This window comes from Leptopilina heterotoma, unplaced genomic scaffold, assembly GCF_015476425.1.
Source record: "Leptopilina heterotoma isolate Lh14 unplaced genomic scaffold, ASM1547642v1 Lhet_190, whole genome shotgun sequence".
Taxonomy (NCBI): domain Eukaryota; kingdom Metazoa; phylum Arthropoda; class Insecta; order Hymenoptera; family Figitidae; genus Leptopilina; species Leptopilina heterotoma.
Genome location: NW_025110909.1, coordinates 414,553 through 432,436, shown reverse-complemented (window position 1 = coordinate 432,436; position 17,884 = coordinate 414,553). Strand labels below are relative to the sequence as shown.

Sequence of the window (17,884 nt, the reverse complement as noted above, 5' to 3'; positions counted from 1 at the left end):
TCGGATGATGACGATATTTGGAGTCCATCTCGCAGCGCTCTGTACCGGGATGAGGAACTTTTGAATTGGGAAGACTCTGACGATGCTGTTGATGATGTTCCGGAGCAGTCGAGAGCTGTTGATGATGTTCCAGGCTACTTGAGTGTTGTCTGGGTCCATGATTCGTCTACACAGACGGATCAACAAGACGATGAAGCTGAAAATGTAATTTTTTTTTAATTTTAAAAGAAAATTCATACTTTTTTCGAGTATAGTATGAAAAATAAAAATTTTAAAATTTTCAGCTTCGAGCAATGAGTATGTCACCAGTCCGTCCAATTACTCCGGAAGCAGCTATTTCTCCAATTCGAGTTCCTACTTCTGGATTTGATGAGGATAAGGAGAATATATCAGAGGAGTGTACCAAATGTTTTTGCAGGCGTAGGCGCAGGGACCGTAGGCATCATCGTCGTTGCCATTACTGTAGGCATCATGTTCGAGATAATCATCATCGTCGTCGTCAGAGTCATGATCATCGTCGCAATCATCATCGTCGTGATCGTAATCATCATCATCATCATCATCATCATCATCATCATCATCATCATCATCATCGTCGATCCCATCAAAATTTACGAATTTAAATTTTTTTGAATTTTCATCTAAAATTTAAAAAAGAAAAAAATTCAGTATATTTTTTTACATTTTTTAAAATAAAAATATTAAAATATTTTTTTTTAAATAACAATACTCTTTTTCAATTCTCAACTACAAACAAAAAAAAAAATGTCAATCTATAAATATTAAATAAAAAAAGAAAATTATTTTTCAAGAAAATATATATATACTTTTGACATTTTACATAACCTAAAACTATTTTATAAACATAACCTCAAAATCATTTTTAAACTAAACTATACAAATTCATAAACTATTTTTAATTTAAAATTTTGAAGAATATAACCTTAAAATAATTTTCTAAATAAAGAATGCAAATTATTTAACTATTATTAATTCATTATTTGCAATTAATTTCTTTATAAAAAAAGTAAAATTTTCCATTAAAAATATCAAAACATTGAAAATAATACAAAATCTTTTAAGGTTAGAAGTAATTTGTTTACAAAGGAAATAATAATTTTACAATTTTAAAATAATAATTTTTAATTAACTAATTTTTATAAAATTATACTTATCGTTTAAACGTTTCATCATTAATAATAAAACTCATGTTGTAAACAAAAACATTGCACATTGACTTCTGCTAACATTAAAAATAAAGATCAAGACTGTAGCTATACTGTATAGATTACACTATTGATTGTCACTTAAAAAATCGATCGATTGTGTTTCCCTAAATCACCGCTGTGGCGCAGTTTTGTTGGACAAAGTTGTGAGCCTACCGTTATACGCAGCGCATTGGTGTGAGGGAGACAGAGTAACTTTCTCTCTTACACTAGTTGCGGCTGCCAGTGTGACGTCAGAGCAACGTGAGACTATCTTAAAGCTATGCGGCAGCATACTCATGAGACTAGCTTAAAGCATCAGGCCCGTCGCACATGCGCTGTCCATTTCATGTATATGATTTTTCATTCGAATATACCTTTAAAAAATATATAGACAAAACCCTCTAAAATTTTCAAGTATGTGGCCCTTGATCAAATTTCAAATTCTAGGAACACATAAACAAATCTGTCAACATGATAGAGATGTAATGAATGAAATCAGTATTAAAGCAATTTTCGACTGGAATAGTATTTTTTTTTTATAGGAGAATTATTTAACTTTAAATTCTCGTAAATATTATTGTATTTAGCATTAAAAATTTATAATTGTTATTAAAAAATTATTCTTTTATTTTTAAAATTAAAAATTATTATAAAAAATTAGAGTTACTATTAAAAAATTAAAAAAATGGAAAGAGCAAAAGTGACTGCGACTGTGACACACACTGTTTTAAAAGATCCAAGAAAATCGGGAAATGGATACAGAGAGGTAATGGATTTACCATTACCAAAATTTACATTTGGTGCTAATGTGTTGTTAATAACAACTTTACAACAAGAATTTCAAAGGAGAGCTCGAGAAGTAAGTATTTAATAATTATTTTTAAAATATTTAGTTATATTTAATGAAAATATTAAAACAAGAAACGAGTATAAATTATTAAAATTAAAATAATAATAAAAATTATGTTTTAAATTTAAAGTAATAAGTAATATTTTTAAGAATTATTTTTATAGTTTAACAAATTTTAATAAACAAATGAAAAAAAATGTATTATTATTTTTTAACAATTTTTTTATAATAATAATTAGATGTAAATATTTTTAAAAATTAATAAAAACATAAATATTATAGATTCCTCAGGAACTGCGACAGGAGGAAATTGGCAGGTATATTTCGAAAGCACCGCGCATACCAGACCTGAGAATATTGCCAGAGCACATAAACTCAGGAGAGAAAGCATTTGCCTACGTCAAAGAAATTGTAAGTTAAAGATTTTTTTTTAAACGTTAAATATATTTTAAAGTTAATAGAATAAATTATTAAAAACAATAATTTGTTTTTCTAAATTCAAATTTTTAAAACATAGATAGTGTAACATGTAGTGAGTAGACTCTTATGCTGTTTGACTTAAGGTGCATTCAGAACTTGGCAACCGCTTGAATGCATGCGTGAGCGGTAACAAGCTGTGGGTGTACCGTAAAGCAGCACGCATTGGTGTGAGAGAGACAGAGATACTCTCTCTTACTCTCGTTGCGGTTGCCTACGCAAGCAGTGTCCAAGCTGTGAACGTAAGACTACGCAATGTGTTAGAGAGAGAAAGAGTAATCTTAAGGTGTTTCCTTCTCTCTCACTCTTATAGAATAATGGTTCTTTTACTGCAATAAAGTTATGAAACTATTTTTTTTTCGTTTTTCATACAAAATTTATTTTTTTAACAGGACAAGGACCAATTTCCTCCAGTAGCAGAACCGGTTGCACGATTTCCGCTACCCGTAGAAGGTGAAATTTTTCAACCGATTCCCGAAGAAATGGGTTCATCTTTTGTTACATCCAACAATCTTTTTCCACATCGTACTCGACTGATTTTACATAATAAAATTGAAATGCCACCAAAAATTACCACCTTTTCACTATCACCAGTGTCGCCACCACTCCACGAACAAATGGGCAATAATTTAGCACCATTACGAGAATCATACGCACCCGACTCACCACCACCACCATTAAATCCAACACCATCTACATTTTTACTACCAGCACCACCAAAGGAAAAAAAAATTACCACCTTTTTACTATCACCAATGTCACCACCACTCCACGAACAAATCGGCAATAATTTAGCACCATTACGAGAATCATACACACCCGACTCACCACCATCACCATTAAATCCAACGCCATCTACATCCAAATCTACACAAACACCTGATTTTTTTTATACAGAACAGAAAAGAAATATAAAATTAAATTCTAAGAAACTGACACCTCCACGAACACCAACCAAAGAACAGATAGACGGTTTAATTGTACCAACACACCCTACTCCACCCGCAGCTCCAATAAGTCCCTTAAAAAAAACTCCACCAAGACAAAAAACAATTAAAATAAAAAAAGACTGAAATCACTGCATTAAAAAACAAAAATACAACATTACAATTAAAGAAACCAAAGCCAACCAAAGACGATTCAAAGTGAGACGCTTCTCTTTTACATTTTTTTAAAGCAAAATTAGTATTACTCATGGTATTTTTATATGATAGTTTTTTTTTAATATGTATTTAAAGTTATTATTTTTATACCAATTGTGAGGTTATTAGGATAAAAGAAACTATTTTTTTATATTAATTTTTCTATATTTTTTTATATTCTATAAAGATTTTATAAAGACTTACTTTTTTTTATACCAAATGTGTACTTATTAGGTTAAGAAATTCTATTTTTTTTATATTAATTTTTTTTCATTATTTACACCAAAGTTATATTTAGATTAGAATAAGATTCATTGTTTATATATATATATTAATTATTTTATTAAAAAACTGTATTATTGTTGTCAAATTCAGACTGAAATTAGGTTAAGATAATTTTTTTCCATTTAAAAAAAATGCTGTTTATATATAGAAAAAAATATTTTATTGAAATAAATTTTTATATTTGAAATGTGTGCTTTATTATTACTAAAATAAGATTATGTTGAGGTAAAATAATAAAAACTTTGTTAAATTCATAGTTTTTGTTTATTAATTGACATTAAAAAATTAAATTTTTCTTTTTTTTACATTAAATGGTTGTTTTTGAATTCAATATTATTATACGGTCCTCCAAGGTAGACCAATGTTAGAGTATTGTTCACCGCTGCATCTTGCATTGCTATCCAGGTGGCGCTCTCAACTTCAAATACTTTGTAAAATCTGGCAGGCAGGAAAATGTTGAAACTTTTGTTTAATTCAGCAACAATCCTATCTCCATATTTGGATTGAACTTTTTTGAGCTTTGTGACCGTGAATTCGCTTCCTGCAGATAGCTCGGACAGCGGCTTCGTGGGCAAGAATTTACTCTCCATCCGTCCAACAGCATTGATTTTTTGGAAGTCCATGTTGTTTCTCAGGCTTGTCCTTGGAGGTGTCTGTCGTTCAGCTTGTCCTTGGAGGTGGTTGCCGTTCAGCTTGGAGCAGTTGAATGAGAAATCGTCTTTTCGCGTTCCCTTTTAAAGGCTTTCGTGGAGAGAGATAACCCCACCAATTCATTTTCTCTCCCACTCTAAATTGCGCAGAATTATATGCTCAAGAGAGTTGATCCCCACTCATCACGGTTACCCCCACTCTATGAAATATCCCCACTTTACTTTTTTCTCGGTGCTGGCACAGGTTTTGGTGTCCTTGGCGCAGGCTCTGGCTTTGATTGTCTTGGTGCTGGCACTGGTTTTGGCTGCCTTGGTGCTGGCACTGGTTTTTGTTGATTTGAAGAATTCATTGTTATTGTATAAACTGTCTAACGATTAATGAGCATATATACTGAAGACGACTCAATTTATACCCTACTTTTATATTTTGCGCATGAGCAATAGTCTTAAACTAATATGATGGGATAAAATTTATAGACAAATTCTTATAATTTCTTTAAAAAAAATTTTTTTTTATTAATATAAATGTTTAGAACTTTCATAATATTCTTTAAGCGATTCAGTAGAACTCGCAGTAAAATATTCACTGTCATTATCGACTTCATCAACACCTCCATCAACATTTCTTACAAAACATTCCTTTGCAGATTTGAAAAACCAATTTCGTAACATTAATCCATTACTTGCTGCACACCATTTATTACATAGAGTATGGTAGGTACATACATATGCCGATGATTCCAATTTAAGTTTTTTAAGCGAAGGACAATTAAAATCTTCAAGGTTTCGTACATTAATTACATATCTTTCAAGCAATTTCTTTTTCTCCAATCCCTTTACATAAATCGTACGAGCACCAGCTAACAAATCTTGTAGAAGTGATTGTAATTGGTCATATGGCACATCGCCGGCAGTCCATTTTAGTCCATGATAGTTGTGCATCAACCACATATTTTCACTCTTATATCGTCCAGGTAGAGAACTCCAACTGCATGGTGGTTCAAACAGGAATACCATCGGTTGAGCATCTTCTTCGAGAGGAATAATGGCCAGCTCCTTGAAGATGAAGTCGTTGTAGGGTTTCTTGAAGCCTTGGATGTCCACAATGAAGTCCATGGTTGCAGCAGAATGAGAATTTCTGTGTTAATTCTTCACTTTTATACTAGCGGTTTACCCCCACTACTTATGTTACTTTCTTAACCAGACCGCTGATTGGTTTATACTGTATAATACGATCATGAAGAATCAAGCAATATGCCGCTGTATTGGCGGGAAAATTTACACTAGATTCAAATTCCAATCTCACATCTACAGAAGCTTGTTTAAGAAATTCATTTTGCTTTGAGCAATCTATAACAGCCAATGGTGCATAATCTTTAAAATCTTTTCTAGATAATATGGGCTCAGAATCTTTTCCATAATATGATGTTTGAAAATTACAATACATGTCATAGAGTATAGAGAATTTGTTTTGATTAAAATTTAAATTTAAACTACCATATGGATAGTACTGTGAGTTTAGAAAAAGTTTTACGTTCACGAGATTACAGGCATCAAAAAGGTTTGCATATCTTGCATGATTATCTTTTCTATTTGTTTGAAAACCAAGGATAACATATCGAGGTTTCTCAACCTGTGTAGATGTTTTTACAGTCCAGACATGTTTCTGAGTTGCAGGTATAAGTGGATATTCATACAGTTCCCATGATCTAAAACTCATACTTATAAGTGGATCTTTTTCAATAAATTTCAACAATTCAATTTTTTGACGATCACCAACAAACAAATATGGAATCATCCATTCAATTTTATTAATTACAATTTTAAATTCTTCACGTTCAACTCCAAGAATATTAACCACAGCATTAAGATCTGTACGAGATCTTGTTAAAATAAGTTCATGTTTTGCATTTACAACAATTTTTCGATAATCTTCAGCAAATCCAAGAATCATGCTTAATGGTATATTTACATCAAAATATCCAGCATCATCCGTTACTCTACTAGTATCATCAAAATTTAGATGACCAGCATTCTCAGCATACATAAATTGATTAGGTGTTTGTGAAATGTAAAATTTCATGTTGGTTGAGATACCAACATTTTTGCAACCATCAATTTCAACACCATTAAGTTCATAACGTATATCATTAAATAAATGGCAAATTCCATTGCTAGTTATTTTTGTGTTTGTGACATTGGTATTATCAGGTTTTGAAATTCTTCCATGTATATGTAATGTACTTTTACAGGGTAAAATATACAAATCTTGATGTTGTACTGCAATTCTAATCTCATCACTGTTATTAAATGCTGATGAAACATATGGTTGATGAGAATGAATCTCATAATGTGCTAATGAATCATCATATTTCACAGGGCTTAGTATATTCAAAGTCTCTGCCATTTTGATTGCAACAACAGCAAATAAAAAGTGCACTAATAAAAGGTTTTATTTTCTTCTTCTTCTCTCTTGACGAATTTTCAGACCGAGCTGTTTCAGAAAACGTATGTTCTGAGATGTTAATCTCTTGCGAACTGGATCGAGACTGAATGTTTTCTGACATTTTGACTCGTTTATATAACTTCCACCAGATTTTCTGTCAAACACAATGCCCATTACGTTGTTTTCACGTGTAGTCTAATTGTTATTGTTTCACCTCTGAAATTTACTAAATCTCCGTCCTGATCAACAATTCTGAGTTGAATATTACGTATTGTCTTCACGGCGACTGGAAGATAAATGACGTGTGAAGGTACTTCTACAATCTTATATCCAGCTGGTACTATTGGAAAAAACTCGTGAATGGTATGGACTTTTTTATTATTAATATATGCACCAGTTGTAATACTACATTCTACTCGGATAGAATTTACCTTGAGTATAGATACTGGTAAATCAGATGTATGAGTTTTATTAGGTTCTAATTGTCGTGGTGCAAATCCCAATAGCTGTCCAATAGAATCTTTTTTTTCAAAATTTATTTTAAGACTGCTTCGTATTTCACTACGTAGGGTATTATTATTAGGTTTTATACTTATAGCTTTAGTTCCATTAGCAACAGAATGTTGAATATATTTTTCAATATCTTCAATTTCATAACTGCCAGGTGGAATAGTGATTACTTGATTACCAATATAAAATTTATTCTTTCCTTCATCAATATTAGGAATTGAATTGAATGTTAAAAGTTCTACAAGTCCAAGAATATAGTTTTTTTTAGGTAATAATTCAATTGGTGGAAAATATTCAGCCTCTAATACCGATGAACTACCAGATATTGTTATAGTAAACGATTCATCCATGATGAAGTCTTTTTGAAAACTGATTAATAAAACTTTTTTACTTCATTTATATAGACTTTTTATTCACTTCAATTTGTTTACATAAAAATTTGAGACACAAATGACCACAATTAAAAGTACCATAATCTTGATAATTTTCATAATTATACATTATTAAAATATCATCACCAAAATAGTTGACAAGCTCCAATGGTGGTTGAAGATTTCCAAAACTGTCAAAGTACACTACATTGTTATTAACCTTTTTATATGCTACCCAATGTGTTCCAGGACCGTTTTTATCGTCAAGGTTAATAATCGCTGACTCAATCTTTCGAGGTCCTCTTTTTGGTAATTCATTTCGCATAAAAACACCTCGAAAATAAGGAATATTTAACTCCTTAGAGTACTTGAGTAAATCATAGTTTGTTAATGCACGTTGAGGAATTTTTACGTTTTTTTTTTTCTCATTCCTTGTCCTCTTTGATAGGGTTTTAAGTTTAGTCCTAACCCTTGTCGATACGGTTTTAAATGCATTCCTTGTCCTCTTTGATAGGGTTTTAAGTGAAGTCCTAACCCTTGTCGATATGGTTTTAAATGAAGCCCTTTTCCAAGTGCAACAGATTCCATTGTTCTATTGTGACGTTGAGCTTCTTTCAATTGTTCTTTAGCTGCACTCGCTTCATTTATAGCTTTTTTTATTCCAGCAGCTCCTCCAGCAAGAGCTCCAAGAGCACTTAAACCAGCAAATATTGGAATTAATGGTAAGATACCACCAACTTTTGAAGGTATTGATAAAATGCGAGGTGGTGAAATTTTCTTTTTACCACCTGCTTCCTTGATAGCTTTTCTAGCAGATTTAACAGCAGCAAGAATTGTGGTTCGAGCATCATTTCCAGGAATTATTGATTTTCTAGCAGCAGTAAGAATTTTTGTTAATGCAGTTCGTTTTTTACAAATTCCTTTTCTTTTCTTGTTTCTTCTTCTACTTCTTTTCTTATTCTTCTTTCTTCAATACCCATACCAAATTTAGATTTTACTTTCATAGCGTTAGTTACTGCGTAAGCTGCAGCTCTCTCACCGTAGCTTGCGTCAGGAGCCCAAACACGTTGCCAAGCTTTATCCGCTAGGACTCTATCAGCAATGTTTCTTGCTTCAACGCTTTCTCGATTCTGAGAATATGAAATATCGTGCTGCTTACAAGCTGCGTCTAAAGGATTTATTCCTAGATCACCACGTGCTAAACGTTTTGCTAATTTTGTGCCTGGTCCACAGTATTGATAACCAGGCAGATGAAATTCAAATGGCAACTTATTAATGAGACTATTAACTAGACCTTTACCTCGAATTCTGCGATGTACAATCATACTGTACTCTACGGCAGTTGAGATTAGAATGACTTGAAAAGTATATAAACCCAATATTTATACTTTTCCATCAGTCTGCCTCATGATGCGATTCGATAAACAACCTCAAAAACTTCCAGTTGTAAATCTGGATACCATTGTTGAACAACAAGAGAAAAAAATAAAACGTCATGGTAGTTTACTATCGGGTAGTATTCGCGGTATATTCTGTGGACCATCTAATTGTGGAAAAACAAATGTACTTTTATCTCTAATATTAGATCCTAATGGTTTAAGATTTGACAATATTTATCTTTACTCAAAATCACTGCAACAACCAAAATATAAATTTTTGGAGCAAGTTGTGAGTAAAGTTGATGGGGTTGAATATTTACCATTTAGTGAACATGAAGAGGTAATTTCTCCTCAAAATGCAAAGCCAAATTCTATATTTATATTTGATGATGTTGCGTGTGAAAAGCAAGATAATATAAGGGCTTTCTTTTGCATGGGTAGACATGTAAGTGTTGATAGATAGTTTCTATCTATGTCATACTTATGCAAGAATTCCAAAACATTTGGTGCGAGATAATGTTAATTTGCTAGTTCTTTTTCGTCAAGATGAAAAGAATTTAAAGCATGTGTATGATGATCATGTAAATACGGATATGACATTTTCTCAATTTCGAGAATTGTGTTCAGCTTGTTGGAATTCTGACAAATATGGCTTTGTTGTAATTGATAAGGATAGAAATATGAATGAAGGAAGATATAGGAAAGGTTTTGATTGTTTTGTTTCACTATAAATAAGAACAATTATTAAATTTATTTTAGTTCAAGTTGAGACCTTGTTACATCAAGATGTATAATAAAGAAAAAGAATATTTACGTCAAATTGCCAAAGCAAGTGAGGCAATAAGACGTAAGCATCGCATGTTTAAATTAGGAAAAGAAGATGCTGAAAATATCTTGACTACAACATTCAAACCTATAGTTGAACCTTTACAAAAAATTATTTCTATAAATGATATTAAACTTGAAAATGCCGACATTGAAAAGAGAGAAAAGAAAGTTGAAGTTGAAGAGGAATATAATGGTGAAAATGATTATGATGATGTTGAAGATGATTTTATGGGTTTTATGAATGCTAATGAGATTGATAAAACAATAATTCCAGACTTTGACTATGATAAAGTACTAGGAAAATATATTTACTTGATAAATCACAATAGAAAGCAATGTTTGGATCAAATTTATGAAGTACACAAAAATGAAAATGGATCGCTTATGATGGGTGATACACCAATATATTTTAAAGATAATGTTGTAAATGTTGGAAACAAACGTTTTAATATTACCACTGGATTGTTGGAACTTTTATTTAAAAATAAAACAAAAGTCGCATACATTAGAGAAGATGACATGAATAATTATAAACAAATTCTTATTATGTCAAATGCACACAAAAGAAAATATAAATCTTCTGAACCCATCAATACAAGTAAAAGTTTAAAGTACAGTAATATTATATCCAAACTTTTTCCTAATAATAATGGAACTTCTAAAGAGCAATTAAAAACTGGTACATCTCTTCCAAAGTTTATGATTACAAAGCAAAATTTTCAACCAGACTACATTTATTGGGATGATCCAAATGAGTTAGTTGAGCGTTTAAAATTGCTTACTGCATCTCAAGAAGCTGGTAATCCAAGTCACAATAATGAAATTATGTCCATTATTGAGGAGTTACGGGAAGCTAAAATTATATATTAGTAATTGTTTTCTCGAGTTGAGATCAGTTTCAAAATGAGCATCGATGTATTCGGACATCCTCTTAATCGAGGAGGAACAACTGTAGCAAAAAGAGGACGACCTGGACCACCAGGAGTTGGCTTTAAGATTAATTCACAAGGCGACTACGAAGTTGAAGGAAGAAGAATTTGCAGCGTTGCAAATGCTGAAGAGGAGGGAGACGTAGTTAATTTATTTCTTGCTCGGAGTATGATAGAAAACGAAGTAAGACCAGTGCATGATATCACATCTTCATTACGATCAGATATTGATAAGAGTAACGTTTTGTTAAAAATTATTGAATCGTCTACAGTAGAAAATTTACAAAATATTCAAAAACAAATAAATCAAGATTTATCCTATCGAAACGCTGAAATTATTGGTGAATTAGATACTCGTTTAAGAGCTCTCGAAAGTGACATCAGAAACCTTGAAAAGCAATTAAATAAAAATATTTTAATTGTTGACGACAGTCAAGTGTTGATAAAGACGTTTGGGGACTCTGTAGCAGAGAAATTAAAAAATATTGAAAGACAAATAAGTCCAGATTTGTCATATCGAAACGCTGAAATAATTAGTGAATTGGATGCTCGTTTAAGAACTTTGGAAAATGAATGATAAAAAATTAACAGTAGTGCATGAGCTTCATACACAAGCTCGAAAAAATTATCCTCGACGTCGAGTAGAAATGCGTGGTATTGATGATACTTGGCAAGCTGATTTAGTAGAAATGATACCCTACTCTAAAGTAAATAAAGGATTTAAGTACTTACTTACAGTTATAGATATTTTCTCAAAGTATGCTTGGGCTGTTCCAGTAAAGAGTAAAAGTGGAAAAGATGTTGTTGAAGCAATGAAATCTATATTTGCAAAGAAACGTATTCCAAAAAACCTGCATTCAGATAAGGGAAAAGAATTCTACAATTCCCAATTTGAAGCATTAATGAAAATGCATAAAATTAATTTTTATTCAACATACAGTAATCTGAAAGCGTCCATTGTTGAACGATTTAATCGAACACTCAAGAGGAAAAAGTGGATGCAGTTTAGTTTACGAGGCAATTACAAGTGGTATGATATATTATCAAATTTGATTGCTAATTATAATGATTCCAAACATCGAACAATTGGAATGAAACCGAAAGATGTAACTTCAGAAGATGTTGATACTTTAAAAGGAAGATTTTTAAAATTAAGGAAAATACCGCAGCGAAGACCAAAGTTTAAAATTGGTGATAACGTACGAGTCAGCAAATTCAAAAACGTCTTTGAAAAAGGTTATACTCCAAATTGGACAACTGAAATATTTACCATTGACAAAATTGCATCAACTACACCTGTGACTTACAAACTCAAGGATTACCAAGATCAACTAATCAGTGGTGGATTCTATGAAGAGGAACTTCTTAAAGTAAAATATGCGGATATATATCTTGTAGAAAAAGTTTTAAAGACTCGTGGAAATAAAATATTTGTAAAATGGTTAGGCTTTGATAATTCTCATAATAGTTGGATAGATAAAGCAAATCAACAATGAATCATTAATGAATCAACAATGAATCAACAATGAATCATTAATTAATCAACAATGAATCATTAATGAATCATTAATAAATCAATAATGAATCAACAATGAATCATTAATGAATCATTAATGAATCAACAATGAATCATTAATGAATCATTAATGAATCAATAATGAATCAACAATGAATCAATAATGAATCAACAATGAATCAAAAATGAATCAATAATGAATCAATAATGAATCAATAATGAATCATTAATGAATCAATAATGAATCAACAATGAATTAATAATGAATCAACAATGAATTAATAATGAATCAACAATGAATTAATAATGAATTAATTATACATCAATGTTAAATTAATAAAATAAATGTAAAACTTTTAAGGTAATAAATAAATAAAACCAATTATACATATTACAAGTATATGTTTATTTAATATTATTATTTACATTTGAACACACAAACACATACACACATTGACAAGTCGTTGACATTCATACTTCATCATCATTTCTCTTTATTTTATAATGTCCCCAAGCGAGAGTGTCGCTACTTTCTGGTAACAAATAACGCTTGTTATCCATCGGACTTAAAGCTACTTTAATTTGTTTAACAGTTTCAACTTTGTGTAATCGTGATCTGATAACATGTTGAGTTCTCATTTGAATTGAATAGTTATGTAAACAATCAATATAATCATCAAATTCTATATCTTTCTTCACAACTGATGCTTTTACACCTTTTGCTTTTTTCGTAAAATCTTGACCATTTACACGAATACTGTACATTTTACTCCGCAAGCCAACAAATTCAGTAATAATTTTTCCACTACACTCATCTTTCATGAGTCCAAGTATTTTATTGTTGGCTTGCGGAATATTATAAATATTATCCTTTGGATAGTCTGACGTATCAAATTTGTGAATATCTTCCCTCATATCAGCAAAAATGTCATCACATTTTAATTCGTAAATTAAGCTATCCGTATCTGTGTACATCAATTTGCAAGATTTACCATACTTTTTTAACATATAATCATAATGAAAGTCATAAATAAGCATCTTTGACAAATCAAGTACCGAAAAGCCAATGTAAATTGGTTTGTTCATTAAAATTTCTGTTTTTCTAAGTTCAATCGCTACTAAATTTTCATTAAATATTGACCGACTGTGAAAGTTGGGTTTGGAAATGAGAGCCTCAGCACCATAGCGACCATTCCATTTAGTTACAAGTTTAACGTCGACATGTTTCCGAACATTTTCCATCGTTTTTCCATATACAGCATTATTCATGAGTTTAAAAAGGTTCTTTTCAAATTCATTTTTTGCCTTAGCTCTCATCGAAGTATTGAAATCTATATATGACTTAAGCCATGTTGATTGATTGAATTTCATGATTCTATGAATTTTTACTAACTTTAACCCATTAGCTATAACCTGTTTCAATACCCTGCAATGAATAATATATTTCCGCTTATGATTCAAAGTTGTCAAAAGTTTCGCTTGCTTTAATTCTGATGGTGGATTTGTGTGTTCAGAACAAAATGGGAAATCACTGTGACTGTCATGCAAATCTTGCGGATAATCTAAATCAACTTCTAAAATGTAGCTAAAAGCTTCATCATCTTGAATATTAAAATCAAAATCATCTGAAACCGGAATCCACTCAAATCCACCATAAGGAAGTGGTTGAACCATACCCCACCCATACAAATTGTTTGCATCAAAATACATAATATACTTGATTTCCTCATTCTCATTAAAATTTTCCATAAAAGGGTTATTAGCACAAGCATAACGATTACTACATTGACTAATACCTCCTCGCACACCACGTTCAAAAAACATTAGCTTATCAATGTCTGTAAGCAGTTCTAACCTCACTTTAGTACATTTTAACATCGCATCCCACGTCAATCCTGGTGTTGTATAGTAGTGAGCAGGATCAAGTCCATAAGCGAGTAGGCATTGATCTCTGAAATTTTCAAAGATATCCGTTAATAACAGGACATCAGTTTTCATGTATAAATCTACATATTCTCCGAGATTAGAACAATTAAATGTAGACCATACACGTTGAGCATGTAAATAATCATCATCAGAAATCCCACTATCATTTAATGTACTATAAAAATTTTCTTTATCTGGTAATCTAGTTTCTTTCAACTTTACTAGATTATCTAAATATTCGTAAGGTAAAACTCCTTTACGTGTTAATAAATTTATTTCCTCTAAAGTGAAGTTAGAAAAAGCTTGTTTGACAATTTTATATTCTGTAAGGTATGATGCTAATTTTTCTAAAGATGATGCCATGAATTTGAAAGAGTCGATAAATCGAAATTTAATTTCAGTTCCTTTTACATGCTTGCTAAATGAAATATACTTTTCTTTATTTAACGGTAATAGTTCAATTCTGCCTTCAAATTCTAAGCAAATATCTTCAATTATAAAATGAGCATCATACCCACTTAAATTATGAAATACAACAGGTATTACTCGTGAATCTTGATAATTTAAATTACATGCTTCATGTGCAGGGCCTCGATATTTACCTGTTAAATGTGAATGATCTCGAACTTTCTTGTCAAGTGAAGAAATTTGCCCATCACAAATGTGACATGTTGTTGATACTGCAAATTTCTCAATTTCCTCTGCTGTCAATCTATCCATTGGAATTGGATTTTTCATAATTGCGTCAACGTTTTGAGCAATTTTCTGCAACACCTGGGAGAACCACTTGGCAGGATTCACTCCTTCTGGACTTGAATTATAACCGGAAAGTGAGTCATCATAGCTGCATTTAATATAATATCCAATGCTCAACATTTCATGTCGTTGAATAATTTCTGTATTAGTATTATTTTCCTCATCTCTAACAGGTTTTAGAAGGCACTCACAATCTGCATAGATTACAAATGGAACTTTTTCTTTATTTCCATGATTTTTAAAATAAATGAAATTCTTTCCGGGTTTGGGTAGGTTAATTCTGCATTCATTTAATTTTTGACACTCGTCTACGTGTTTAGTTAGTTTTTCCTCCGTGGTAAAGTAATGAAGACATCGGTCGCAAATGTATTTTTTACTTCTGTTTTTAGAGACTTGAGAACTCACGAGACGAGACAAATTCTTGATCCACACGTAGTGATAATCTAGTGAGATGACTTGATTATTATCATCATCATTATCACTAGAACCCTCATCTTCATAATGACTTTCAACTCTTAACAAATTGACATGCTTCTCCTTTTTCTCAGCAGTCAAGTGCAATGGAACAGTAATAAAATTCTTGCCTTTTAATCGCAGTCCATATAAATTTATGGAGATTTCATTATTTTGTTTCTCAAATTTCGAAATATCCTTTAGTTTTAAAGGAAAATCTATTCCATCACAGTTTAATTCATTTTCAAATTCATAATAATTGGAGAGATCTGTTGGATGATTATCTTGTTGGTGAAGAGCTGATAACACAGCCCACTTGAAACATTTTTGATCATAATTTCTAACGTTGATGCAAGCTTTTTTTAATTTTATTTGACGTGGTAACTCAATGTATGAACCTACACGTATCGCATTGTACTTATTTATATTAATTTCTAATTTCATTATGGAATGTAAAGTCCATTGTGATTCCTTCTCTGCAAACTCCTCCACTTTCTGCAATATTGGCTCCTTAATATTCTTGTTGTACCAATCATTTAAAACTGTTGTTGGGAAAATTTGTTCATTTTTTACGTTGAAATATTTTGATTCAATTTTTTCTTCATCATTTGCAACTTTCCTAAATTTTGCAGCAAGAACAGCATAAACTTTTAGTGGTCCATGTCTCTTAATAATATCTGGGATATGTTCTTCGAAAAGTATGCAAGCATCATCTAAAAATGCTTTTACATCTATATGTATCAAGTTAATAATGAAACTAGTTTGAAGACGACATTTGAAAGCACTCTCGCAATTGCTCCAACGAACACGATCCGTAATGTTATCCATTTCTGCAGCTGGAGATTCTGATTTTTTTGAATTTTCTCCCATTCCAAATCCTTGTTTCAAATAAAATTCAAACTTTGTATTTAGACAAATAAATTGCTGAATTAGGTTAAGACATTTTTGGCTTCCTGCTGAAGAATTAGGTTCATTTAATATTTCCCTTAAATTCGCAATATATTTTTCACACGTAGTCATCCATCCTGCGATGTTTTGAGTCCAGTCGATTTCCGTTCTAGTTGAGTTCACCAAATTAAAGCCATCTTCTGCAGCATGAAGAATACTTTCAATCTCCTGAAGAAGCGATGAATTGGATTTTCTCAACTTTTCTGCAACCTCAGGCTTCAAGTTTGTTTTTCCCTGTCGTTTACCAGCCATTCTACAATTTAAAGAAAAAATATTTTTTTTTTAAATTCAGTTTTTCAAAATTTATTTTATAGTTTAAATATATTGTTTAAGATATAATTCAAACTATAAAGTCTTAACAAATTTTGATATAAAATCTTACTCTGAAAATTGTATTTAAAAGCTGCTAAAATGAACGGTGCTGCCACCTAAAATTACAACGATGCTGCCTACTGCTGCGCGTCACCTAAGCATTCAACGGGGTCTCCCTTCTACACGTCACAGCTAGTGCCGACTTGTAGCGGTGGAGCCTTTCTCTTTCCGCTGCGTTGAGACTCTATCTCCCTCTCACTCTCTCTCACGTCAACTCCTTCTGACGGTGCTCTCCTACGCCGGGACTCTCTCTCGCTCACTCCTTCTCTCTCTCACGCCAAGGTGCTCTCCTCTCCTCTCTCCTACGCTGGGACTCTCTCTCTCTCACTCTCTCTCTCGCTCTCTCCTTCTCTCCAACTTTGCATATAATATTCTTCTGCTGCTTGATCCTCTCTGCTTCTGCTGGTTGACCCTCTCTGCCTCTGCTGGTTGATCCGGTTGACTCGAAGACGCTGCTACGAATGCTAACTCCATTGAATTCTGGATATTTATACCCAAACACACGGATTCACACATAGCAAATTGCACTAGTAAAAAGGGTTAGGTTAAAAATTAGGGTTAGGTAGAAATTTAACAATTTCAAATATACGCGCCATAACCGACTGCAGCGCTAGTGGCGGCCTCGCGAACTAATTTCAAAAACGCGCGCCATTCACCGACTGCAGCGCCAGTGGCGCCTCTAGCGGCAGCCTTGAGAACTATCGCGTAGAACTCACTTTGTTTATCTACTATGAGCTACTCACTAATTAATCTCATTAAGCTTAATTAATAATTCTTATTTAATTATAATTGAATCAGTTAAATAAGTTTACTAAAATATCAGTTATTTTTAACTGAC

The 17,884-nt window shown here is 31.8% G+C and overlaps 4 protein-coding genes across 4 annotated transcripts; 2 read left to right on the top strand and 2 right to left on the bottom strand.

Moving 5' to 3' along the window:
- The first annotated feature begins 2,332 nt into the window (after positions 1 to 2,332).
- On the top strand, positions 2,333 to 3,777 carry LOC122500707 (proline-rich receptor-like protein kinase PERK2). The gene is made up of 2 exons (XM_043609767.1): positions 2,333 to 2,469; positions 2,928 to 3,777. The coding sequence occupies exon 2, from the start codon at positions 3,018 to 3,020 to the stop codon at positions 3,606 to 3,608; it is 591 nt and encodes a 196-aa protein (XP_043465702.1). The 5' UTR covers positions 2,333 to 2,469; positions 2,928 to 3,017; the 3' UTR covers positions 3,609 to 3,777.
- Positions 3,778 to 5,795: 2,018 nt separating this feature from the next.
- LOC122500734 lies at positions 5,796 to 7,019 on the bottom strand. Its single transcript, XM_043609805.1, has one exon. The coding sequence runs from the start codon at positions 7,017 to 7,019 to the stop codon at positions 5,796 to 5,798; it is 1,224 nt and encodes a 407-aa protein (XP_043465740.1).
- Positions 7,020 to 10,104: 3,085 nt separating this feature from the next.
- LOC122500732 lies at positions 10,105 to 11,016 on the top strand. Its single transcript, XM_043609804.1, has one exon. The coding sequence runs from the start codon at positions 10,105 to 10,107 to the stop codon at positions 11,014 to 11,016; it is 912 nt and encodes a 303-aa protein (XP_043465739.1).
- Positions 11,017 to 13,000: 1,984 nt separating this feature from the next.
- LOC122500722 lies at positions 13,001 to 17,425 on the bottom strand. The gene is made up of 2 exons (XM_043609789.1): positions 17,057 to 17,425; positions 13,001 to 16,927 (listed from the first exon to the last, which is right to left on the bottom strand). Exon 2 carries the CDS (start codon positions 16,924 to 16,926, stop codon positions 13,063 to 13,065), a length of 3,864 nt encoding a protein of 1,287 aa, XP_043465724.1. The 5' UTR covers position 16,927; positions 17,057 to 17,425; the 3' UTR covers positions 13,001 to 13,062.
- Positions 17,426 to 17,884: the final 459 nt, after the last annotated feature.

Excerpts from the sequence above, each read along its gene's own strand:
- LOC122500732 (XM_043609804.1), top strand. The coding sequence starts at position 10,105 with ATGTATAATAAAGAAAAAGAATATTTACGTCAAATTGCCAAAGCAAGT.
- LOC122500707 (XM_043609767.1), top strand. The coding sequence starts at position 3,018 with ATGGGTTCATCTTTTGTTACATCCAACAATCTTTTTCCACATCGTACT.
- LOC122500734 (XM_043609805.1), bottom strand. The coding sequence starts at position 7,019 with ATGGCAGAGACTTTGAATATACTAAGCCCTGTGAAATATGATGATTCA.
- LOC122500722 (XM_043609789.1), bottom strand. The coding sequence starts at position 16,926 with ATGGCTGGTAAACGACAGGGAAAAACAAACTTGAAGCCTGAGGTTGCA.